The following is an 11,240-nucleotide window of genomic DNA, read 5'->3' as shown; positions in this document are numbered from 1 at the left end:
CTCCGCAAGCTTCCAAAAATATTGCGACCAAACAGCTGCCACCGGCGCTGACATCACAAAGCACACTTGCTTCCTCTGAGCAAATGCGATCATGCGGCTAAAAGTCCAGTGAAGCCATTGTACTCATGAGCTGCTGTGAATAAAAATCGACCTGAATAAGAAAGACTAGCCACTTTCCCTGAGGACAGAGAAAAAATAAATCCCAGTCAGCAGTTTGCGGAAAACAAGCCTTTATTCCCGGTTTTCTCTCGGCTTGCCGGATTTCGACGCTTCCAAGATGCACAATAGGAACACCGCTCCTTTTAAATTAAATAGTATTCACTTTTGGGAAACTAGTATCTAAGGCTCGGCTGGCGAGCTTTGAAAAGGCAGCAGTGTTGGATGCCACCTCCGAATGAAGAAGCCTCTAAGACTCCGTGGGACGCTTCCAGAGATTCATTATGTCGGACCCTTTAGTCTTCTCTTCGATCTTGGCGGCCATCTTCTGCAGGAGTTCCTGGTTAAAGTAGTGCTTCCAGTCACCCACCTTGGCTTTCCGCACAAAGTTGAACACCTTGACATCTTGTTGCTTTCCATCGGCTGAAGTTTCGGTCGATTCAAATTCCATGATCTTCTTCATGAACTCTGGGCTGCTCTTCTCCATGACTTGCTTGAAGATGTTTTCGTCGTTGTCCAGCATCTTGCCGTACTCTTCCCCAAGGAAGTACGCCAGCTTCCGGATGCTCCCTGGTGTGTCCTCTTTGAACTGCTCGTACGTGCTGAAGAACACGTTGGGCTCGTTCCTCATCTCGTACCCAGATAGGATGTGATCGAAGTAACCACCGAATCCAAAGTTACCCTCGAGGAAACAGTCAAGGAAGTCGTCAAAGCTTCCGTTCTCGAAGCGGAATTTAGCGATTCCTTTCACGTGGTGATAAAATGAAACGGAACAGTCCCATGGGTTCCGGGCCATGTAGACGTATTTGGCGTTTTTGTGGCAGGAATTTTTGCTAAGGATCGGCAGATTTGTACGCATCATTCGCGGAGAAGGCATCTTGTCAAGCAGTTCCTTCGTGCCGTTCATTTCCATGAACGCGGCCTTCTCGATATGGTCGTAGTAGTCCGTTGCTGACTCTCCCTTGTTGAGGATCAGGAGGATGACTTGCTGGACCCAGTGGGAGCCAGATTTCGGGTATGCAACAAGGATGATGTCACCGTCGCGAGGCTTGAAGTTCAGGGCGTTGCGCAAGCATTCAGGTTCGCAGTACGGCCCTCTGGGCACGCCATCGATGATGTTATAGTACGGCAGCTGCCTCTGCTTCTTCTGGACCTCCTTCTTGCTCATTGTCCTTGTCTTTTGCTCGCGACTTCTCCCTGCGTAAAACACCGATATAAAGCATTTATGCGCTGCTTCAACCCTTCCTGGCCTTCCTGAGGAGTATGAAAAAGCGGCATAACATAAGGCCCACATATTCCACATTTCGATATTTGATATTCGTTGTGAAACCGACACATCACTGAAGTATGCACTGTACCAAAATGACTTCCAGTTTCCAAACAGCATCAGGCCAAAGAGTCAGAAAAAAAATGTGTACGGGACAAATTACACAAAGCGCCCTTATCATCTCAAAACAGAAAGCCTCAGGGAGATTGCAACAAGAACACAAATCAACCTTACTGGTCCTTGCTACATAAATTGCTTCAGTTGTACAAGAATTTGCAATCATTAAACGGTAGAATAACGAGTAAGGTTTTTACTCTCAAATTTCTAAGAAATACAGTCTTTTCACAATAATGCAACTGCAATTTAAAAAACTCTAAAAATAGCGCGGTACCGATAAGTAGTAATGGCCGTAAAAAACACGGAAAAGCACCACCCACCGCTTGCGCCCCCACCAACAAGACAGACCATGTACTACATCACGCGTTTCCACCCTCACCTATAACCTTGTGTCAAATTTTACCGCAACATTTGAGCCGCTTGCAAATAAAGGCTTTTATTTTGGGACCTGCACAGAAGGAAGCAGAGGTCGATCCAATACCGCAAGCGCCATATTGAAGGCAAAAACAATGGATCCTTTTATTGCGAAAGCAATACTACGCCAGGTCTAACCGCTCGTCGCGTGGTCCGTGGACCCCCCTGCTCCTCGAGGAGCCGCCGCCGCTGCTAATAGATGGTGTGACGTCAGCCTCTCCGTTGCTATGGCGACGTGTGACGGCAGCTTGCTCTCTCCACCGCAGCCAGGAGCAGCCGGTCGTGCCGCGCTCCTCGAGGAGTCTCGCCATGGAAGTCACCGACAAAGAGTCTATCTCTCAATCTAGTACCTCTACTACATGTGAACAGTTCAACGCCAGGTCTAACCGCTCGTCGCGTGGTCCTTGGCCCGTGGGCCCCCCTGCTCCTCGAGGACCCGCCGCCGTGCCTAACAGATGGTGTGACCATCTGGTTGCTTTCGCAACCAACCAGGTTTAACCAGAGCTAAACCACACCAATTTTTTCTTGTTTGGCATACGCCGCTGTTATAACCTCAACCTAAATCGATAATTAGTAGCCTCCCTTTTGGGTAAGGGTGGTGATAACTGTCACAAAACTATTGAACCCGAACCTTTTATTATTCTTCGAATTCACGTTACAATTTTTCTTCTGCCTCTGTCTATCGTCTCGACGATCTTCACCAGTCAGCTAATCGTGTCTTACTTGCCTCCACTTTTTGCAAGTTGATCACACCCTGGCTGCTTTTAAATCCGTTAGCATCTGGTATACCTGCGGTGGCTTCGTGTTTTTGGGGCACGAGAGCCTTACACTGGAATCGAATATGTTCCATCGTTTTCCTTTCGCGTCTGTAGGAACAGTCATTGTCAACTGCGACGTGAGAATTTTCTGGGGAAGCATTTCATCATGAAGCATCCAGGCCTAGCCTCTAAAAGTAGAGCCTTTTCGTTGGAACTTTCGCAAAGACTTTTCATTTTATTCGTATTTAGCCGTTCCATACAGCTTGAACGTCGGCTTGTCTTGCTCGATAGATAGATAGATACTTGAGGCCTTACCCTTTGTAACGGGCGGGCACCACTAAATTGAGCACCCAGACCAAAAATAAAAAAACGAGATGAAAGCGCACAAGGAAAGAAAGAAAAGAGCGCACAAGAAAGGAAAGAAAAAAACGCAAAGGCTAAAGCAAGGAGGGGGTTTCATCATCGACCGCGTTCACATCCGACTCTACGGTTTCGCGCAGTTAGACACAGTGCGCAAAGTTTGGCGTTGTTGCGTCAACTATGCTCTAAAACTGAAAATAAAACAAGAGATTCTCCACCATACTCTGAAAGGCGGAGCCACCACAACCACCGATCTACACCGATCCACTTCAGCTCAGCAGACGTAGCGCTACTTAAGGATTGTATAGAAAAGCAGCAAGACTGACGGAATCTAAGGGCAGTATCTGACTTTACGCGGTGGCTGCGACGCGCGTCTATTCACACTTTCCTGCCACCTTGTTTTTCACAGCGAGGACTATGAACGTAGGGAGCGCACCCGTCGGCCGGCTAACACAGAAAACAAGAATGCACACGCCCACCGTTCTCGCTCGCACAAAGGACACTGATAAGGGCCATTCCATGCGAAAGGAGACGCGCCAATTTTTGGTATTTTTTATTGGCGTGAAAAAATTACCTTGTTTGAACTTCTACCTGCTTTGACATTTTTGACATGTTGAGCAGAAGGGATTCTCCTAACATTTGGATTATTCTAGAATGCCAAGGACCGGTGCCCACATAGAGTTTTCGGGGCCTCAATGCGGCAGTTTTCGCAAATTGAGGGCTCTTTGTCATTTATTTATAAAACAATGCTACAGAATTATGGGGTCGAAACATATGAAAAAGCGAAACCAGGTCCCTGCAAGCACGCTACAAAAGTATAGTGGGTGCAATGCTTTTAAAGTGCGAATAAAAAATTCGCGAAAATGTAAGAATTCAGCAATATTTATATCGTAATTTTGCATAAAAATCAGTTCATTCAAGTTTCATCTTTTTCGGTAGGAAAGAACGTCCACTTGGGCTTTTCTATGCCATGATAGGTGTCTGGGAGAGGAGAGGCGCTTTAACGAAAAATCAGAGAAGTTGCCCAGGGTGAAGGACTTCCTCGAACTTCCGGCCATGACGTCCGTCAAAGTTTTTGTAGTCAGCCTCTGAATTTTGATACAAATTGCATCGTGATGTGAATTCCCCATGAATGAGACACTGTTAGAGGTTGCGGTATCGTAGTTGGGACGCGCTTTGCATACAGCTCACAGTACTAATCAGGGACTTCGACATATTTCTAAAATTCCTGGCGCAAGAACAGCCACTCCCGAACAATTGCCCCGTGGCATTCAGGGCAAACAGACCGAGAAAAAGACAAACCAAACTGTTGTTTTTTTAGGTAAACTCTGCCTGCCAGAACAAGAAAGTCCCTTGCTTGGAAACTATGATAGCAACGCGCTCACTTCGAAGCCTTGGACGCCGCTGAAGACAGCGGTCTACTTAAGTTTAAGCCTCAGCCACCGTTGCTCCGATTTGGTTGCATCACCGAGGAATGACGTATCGTCCTGGCAATTCAACTTCATCATTGAACAAAGCTCACAAGGATAACCTCTCCTTCTGGCACTGGAGCAATGTTTGCTCATTTTCATGTTTCCTGCCCAATCCATGTTTCCTGCCCAATCCATGTTTCCTGCCTAAATTCATCCTTCTTGCACAAGCAGTTTTCCTGCTAATCTTCCTGTCGCAACGAATCAACCCTACCACTGCAACACCTGGCGATGCATGATCGCGATAAATCGGAAATTTGGGTGCGTCTGCCGAGGTAACATAAGATAACGTAGCCGGCGCGGTGAACATAAAAGGATAAAGCTGTATGCGTACCGTTCTAAACAAAGAGCGTTGTTTAAACACGGAAACTTAGAACGCTCGTCTTGCATATGAGGGTTGTATACTCTATCGCGGTTTTAGGAGTTTCTCCTAGCACACACCGTCTTTCTTGATGCTCGTAAAAAATAGTAAGTGGATAAGAAGGTCAGGCCTCGTGCGATAATCCACTTTAACGGCCCCCACTGGCTATTACTATTGCACAGCTCCGTTCGGTGCTGCTGCGGCACAGGGAGGTAATTTTCAGTTCTGAGCTGATTGCACAGAGACGCCGAGACGGTGCAACGCCTGTTTCATCCGACAATCATTCTGCTCAGAGAGAAGCCATCATTTATCGCCCCTTTTGAATGCAAGAAATTTTCATAAGCGGAGTGCCTCTGTCAGTGTTTAGAAACAGCAAAATATTTAATATATCTCGTACTTCGAGTTCATGTTGGAAGCTTCAGCAGAGCACTGAAATTAAGAAGGGTGCAAGCTACTGAACTCTTCAGAGCCTTGAGATTAGAATTGCTGTGAAAAAAAGCTTTCATCCACTTACGTTCTAACTTTTTATGTAGCAATTTTTAGCGCAATATGCCGGCTGCGCGGTCGGACCTAAAGTAAAAAAAAAATTGAACAAGCGCTCTCATTCATTACACTTCCTGAACCACAATGAGTAATCATGATATCTGTGTAGCTTTCGATTTAAAATTTATAATTGCATGGATACGGGCAGTGCGAACCCTTGAGGTGAAAACTGTCACGTCGCCGTGACACAGCACTCGCTTTCAGCAGTGAAATCCGGCCTAGGATATCTTCTCCCCTGCACCTTGCGGTTAGCTATTGCTGCTAATACGGGTAATAAAACATTATTAGGCCGGGCGAATAGCTTCCCGGCGTCGTCCCCAGTTGCATGCTGCTGTAGTGATTACTACAGATTTATGCTGTTGAACCTGGACGCAGCGGGGCTTTCTTATCTCCTGTCTGCGCATGTAATTAGCGCTTAGTTGCGGTGTTCATGTGACCATAAAAATTTGCTCACTGCGCTCTTATCTGCGCATTTGGTGACAGCCTTGGGAAATCCGGCGCCACCCAAAATGCTTTAAGGGCGGCGCAGACGTAGTTTCCGCTGCATAACGGTGAAGTAACCTCGAATTTGGGATTAGCGACCTTCCCGGATGGAAGGCACGCGACGTATAGTTGAAGGTCCTGTCGAATGCAAGACGAAAACGTCTGGAGAAAGGGAGCGCTTTCACCGAGCCTGTGACGTCTGTCGAACCGGAAATATCTGGCGCTTGCTAATGGAGCACCTTAGGGTATAATTACCACAAAGATCGGTGTATATATTCGCCCCAGCCACAGCAGGCCGCTGATTCCACCTCTCCGCGGACTTTCTCCCCTTTCTCTCTCTCGCGTCTCAGTTGTCGCTTTGCCACCGAGACCCTATTATTTCTTGTAAGAATGCTGTAACACCAGCGAGAATCTCCCAAAGGCGGAATTAAGCGAGCAGCATTTCCTGCTTCACTGACCTTAGCGTTCCATGTCATACCAATGTTTCTTCAAATGCGTCACCGAGTCGTGTATTCTTAGCGAAAATGACATGCCGTCACAAAATATTTATATAGTACAAAAATTGACAAGCAGCGTTCCATTTTGCCAATCATTTTGCGGAGAAAAGCAGCGTCGGAACGAAAGCACTCACAGCGTAGTCAGACTAGTAACGCGCTGTTGTGTCCGGCATTGCCAGGTTTTTTTTTTTTTTTTTCAAATTCCTACTTGCTCTGATCTGAGGACACAATTAGAAGATTGAGTGTAGGCTGCGCAAGTGTCATTCAGTTTGCGTAAAATGTATGGGCGTCAGCTCACTTATCCTTTTTGACAAATACTGAGCAAAAAAGGGTGTTTCTTCTATGGCCAGCAGCCTCGCTAAGATGTGACCCTGAGCCTTGTGAACGGCCCGGCCTGCAGTGATTCCCGCCGCCCAATTGGAAATTTTTTGCGAGACATTACTGGCGTTAGTCTTGTCGGAAAGTTGCTAAAGGCGGATTCGCGTGCTACCGGCACGTCTCTTAGTTGCCTCTAGTCGAAAGACAAAGGCGCGCAGCCGCAAGGCTCCGGTGAGGTCATGTACATTTGTTCAACCGCACATTGGTGTCTCTTGCCACTACAGTCACCTTACGGGTCACCTACGTAGGTTACCCGCCCTGAGTGATGAGAGGAGAAACCTTGGTAAGAAAAACTTCAGTATTGTATTAGTTGACAACTATATTTTGCGACAGCATCTGCATGTGCACTATATATAACTTAGATGGAGTAAGCTCAAGAAAAAAAAAACTGGAACGAAAAATTCATTTTGACCAATACTTTAGCACTCGCATCTGCAACTCCGACCTCTGCTCTACCTTTATGAGATAGAAAACAACCTGAATGCGCAGTTATGTTTCACAATTTATTTGCATTAAGGAAAAAATAGTTACTGAAAAGTCGTGCTTACGCGTTTTCATTTCCTGAATGCAATACAGAAATCAGACATTTGGTCTTTCAATTGTTTCACCACCAAGTTCTAAAAAAATTCCAAGAGAAAACGAGCGATGGTTTAAAATATCGTTTCTCATCAATGCGGAGCTTGTCATGTCAACTGAGGATCAGTCTCAACATGTACTGGGTCGGGCAATGATAGCTTCTTTTTTATGTATGCCGTACAAAGAAGACAGTGTATTGTTACGATTACATTTGTCAGATCGTATCTCCTATATATTAAACGTCTTTTGGTCCGGAATATTTTAATGCATTTTAGAGAATTTGAGAGAAAGCAAGCCTAAAAATGGGGTTTTAAAAAGGCTCGATGACTACATGGAAGTCCTTAGACTTTTCTATGGCATGCCGATGCAAGCATCGGTCAAGGCCAAACTCGGCGCTGCGGCTGAGACACTGTTTTCTAAACCCTGCGTTTCGTATAGCTGCTTTTCCAAATTTCATGATGTATGACAACTTTAGGTAACTCTAGCGGAGGAAACAGCCTAATAGACAAACCCGGAGTTATGAGGCATACACCGGGAGTCCAGAAATAACATTTTAATTTCAATGCTGCCTTCGTAGAAGTATACCTCTGAGCACGGCGTTCCGTAGCCCGTTCATAATAATTCCTTTACATACAACTCGTTCGCATAGTACAGTCGTGCTACAATTCCGCTGATATTCCAAGAATTCTAGTCTCGCGGGAATCCCATTTGACCAGAACAGTTGGAACCTCAAACTCTAGCGACGCGCGAATATTTTCTACATTCTCTCTCAATCCTACATGCCAAGAAATCACTGCAGTCAAGTAAGTTTTCGAGAATGGCTCTTTTATGCATATTTGTACTGTACTTTTTCATGAAGTGTAGGCGCACTGGTGCGCTTCCTAGAACGTCGCTGTAAATTAAGTTACTTTCCACTAAATTTAAACTCTATTTGGTTTCATTTCGCGCTCATTCAATGCGAAAAAAAAGAACAACAACGCGACATGGTAACTTGCGCATAAAAAAAAACAACACGAGAAAAAGGGTTCTCATAAGACAAAATGATAGAACACCTTGAAATGCGCCAAAATTTCTTATTGAACAAAAATAAAAAATAAAAGTCTGGCGGTTCTTTGCAGCCATCCTGATGCAGCCCCCACTTCAAGCAGAAATTGCTCAGTCTACGTTTATGCCCTTCAGGCAGGTAAAGGTCGCGTTTGTTTGTTGCCTTCTCTTTACAGAAGCAGCTCACATATCAGGGTTTTAAGGTCTGTAAGTCTACATTTTCGACACTAATTCCGGACTCAAGCGAGTTTGTTTGCATACTTTGACAGTTAGTGGCCTTGGATCCGTCACCTGCCTGGTTTACCACTTCATCGTGGTAATAACATTACAGTGCGCGCAGCCATAAGGTGCAAAAGAAAGCTACTGTACAGCTTCCCTTTGCGAACCATTAATGGCCAGTGACATTGTACAAATCGGTCACACACACACCGCAACAATATTGCAAACCGCTTGCGAGTAAAAGAGAGGTGTAGTGCTCACCACAGCTTCCGTATCCCTGTCCTCTGAGGTCTGTCCCCGGCTGTGCGAGTGAGTAGAGATGAGCGCGCCGCGACATTCATAAATGGAGCCTTGCTGACGTCATCAGCGACCCTTTCTCGCCGCTGTAATTGTTCTCCAGCCGCCTCATTGGTGGCTGCCTCGTGGCTCGGGAGAGCGTTGCCCCGACAAACTACCGCATGTGACTACATCGCGGCGGTTACATGTACATAAGCGTCGGCAGAAGGAAGCTGATACGTTCATAACCTCGCAAGGTGAGGGCTATTCTCCACGCGGGTGGGAAATACAAGAACAAAAAGCAAACATACTACGAAGCGCTTTGCCGGCAACAGGCTGAACAAGGAATTTACTTTTAGGGCGGGTCCAATAACTTTTTACAGCCGGCTGTCATCACGACGGTAGGTCTAGACAGCGAACGCAGTGATAACGAGAAAATCCGTCGTTTTCGTCCCCGCAAGCGCGCACGAGCGCAATCCTGCGCATTGCCACGATGCGCTGAAGTGCTCGTGTCTTCACAGTTATGTGCCTGGCGCCAAGTCCGAAGTAAAGTACGACTCATCATGATATACAGCAAACCGTTTTCAGGAGTTACAGGTCACTGCCAATCAACAGTCGAATTTTGATGAAAAAAGCTGTATACATGTACTAAAGGAACTTCGAAATGCGATGACAGCCAAGAGCAATTCGAATCTTTTTTTGTTTGTGTGTGTGGCAGAGCTATGCTTGAACAAAGAGTCGTAGTACCGACTGTATGCGTGGAATGAACGAGCTCCTAAATTTCGTGGCCTGAATACTGTTGTTATTCATTATCTAAATCCCACTGCACTCTTGTGCCTGACCAAAAAGCTCATTTGCATAAGGGCGAGAAAACAAGACAACTGAACACAGGGCTTAATGTGGAGTCTGTATAAAATGTATAAAACGCATAAAAGTAACAGTATAAAAGAAGCGAAAATCCAGAACAATAATAGAAACTAATGGACCTCTTTAAAAAAAATTACATTTCGGCTCTTCTAAGAAGCCCTTAAATTCAAGGAAACTGGGAAGAAACATTTTTGCTCTTTCATTGTCTCAGAAAAAAAGAACTAATCACATCAGTTCACCTTCGCGAAAACTACACCTCGTGAACATTATGCACGGTGTTCCTTTATCGATTTTAGTATTAAGCCTGGCGTGTCGGGTTGCCTTCGGTTGGTTCATAGTCTTCCAGAGCGCACTGCTTGTTTCACAGCTTTAAGTTTCCTGCTAGAGCAGCTGTGTGATTTAGTTCACTTGCTTCGGCGTCAGTGCTCCAGAATCCTGATGGCTCTGGCGATAGTATTGCTACGGGCGCAAAACCTTTGCTCAAAGTCGGCTCACGTCAGGCGTACCAAGTCAGTTCCCGGTGGCGTTAAACCAACCCCACATCCACCACGTTCGCACTCCAACTCCTCCGTCTTCGCTATTCCGTGGCATTTGCCCCCTGCGCAGCCGAAGCCCGCCGGGCGAGTTGTGTCGTGTCCCGAGAGTGGCATGGCTTCAGATGAGCGACATGTGACGGTTTAGTTTTAGCGGAACGGTGGCCAGTTGCGGTGAAGCGAGCAATCTGATATGTTAGGTCACTAATTCTGACCACAACCACGTAAGGGCCATCGTAGTGGGCCAATCGCTTTTGGTGCAAGCCACGGCGCCTGAGTGGGCGCCAGAGCCAGACCATATTGCCCGAAGCGTAGATAGCATGCCGACGGTGGCTTTCGTAGCGGTCCGTGAAGCACTCCTGAGAAGCAATGGATCGCAGGCGGGAATCCGACGGGCTCCTTCAGCTGAAGACAAGATTTCGGCATACAAGGGTTGTCAGTGGTAGAAAACGGTAGGATGGTGTCCAGGGTGCAGCGCGGCGGCCGAGCGTACAAAATGTATAATGGACTGTAACCGATCGTTTCATGAGTGGCGGTATTGAAGGCTTATGTGATGAAAGGGGTATGGTGTTGTTGTGTCCCTTTATTGCTTTTGTGTGTGTAACGACCACTCGCATCCTCCTCCTAACGACCACTCGCATCCTCCTCCTAACGACCACTTGCCCTTCGTCGCACGCTGTCGCCAGATGCCCCCCCATGGTGCGCCCCCGCATCCTCCTCCTGTTTTGGGAAGCCACTCCCTCCCGTGGACGCTTCTCCGCTCCCTCCTTTCTTCGGGCGGCCAGTTCGGCTCCTGCCTCGGTCGACGCTGGTCGCACCCTCATCGGCTTTAAATAAACGAAGTCTTAAAGTACCGTGTGCGTCTTTCGCTGCATTCAACACAGCGACCGGACACGACAGTGGCGACGAGAAAGTGGATTCG

The 11,240-nt window shown here is 46.7% G+C and overlaps 1 protein-coding gene across 1 annotated transcript; it reads right to left on the bottom strand.

Moving 5' to 3' along the window:
* Window positions 1-213: 213 nt before the first annotated feature.
* On the bottom strand, window positions 214-9,099 carry LOC149357292 (amine sulfotransferase-like). The gene is made up of 2 exons (XM_089584490.1): window positions 8,904-9,099; window positions 214-1,353 (listed from the first exon to the last, which is right to left on the bottom strand). Exons 1-2 carry the CDS (start codon window positions 8,977-8,979, stop codon window positions 407-409), a joined length of 1,023 nt encoding a protein of 340 aa, XP_089440616.1. The 5' UTR covers window positions 8,980-9,099; the 3' UTR covers window positions 214-406.
* Between the last annotated feature and the right edge of the window lie 2,141 nt (window positions 9,100-11,240).

This window comes from Amblyomma mixtum, chromosome 3, assembly GCF_055824585.1.
Source record: "Amblyomma mixtum isolate Tamu chromosome 3, ASM5582458v1, whole genome shotgun sequence".
Taxonomy (NCBI): domain Eukaryota; kingdom Metazoa; phylum Arthropoda; class Arachnida; order Ixodida; family Ixodidae; genus Amblyomma; species Amblyomma mixtum.
Note: the sequence above shows the minus strand (reverse complement) of the source record. Positions and strands in the feature narration are given on the sequence as shown.

Coding starts and splice junctions, on each gene's coding strand:
- LOC149357292 (XM_089584490.1), bottom strand. CDS start 8,979: ATGTCGCGGCGCGCTCATCTCTACTCACTCGCACAGCCGGGGACAGAC. Junction 1,354..8,903: donor ACAGGGATACGGAAGCTGTG/GTGAGCACTACA, acceptor TGTTTTACGCAG/GGAGAAGTCGCGAGCAAAAG.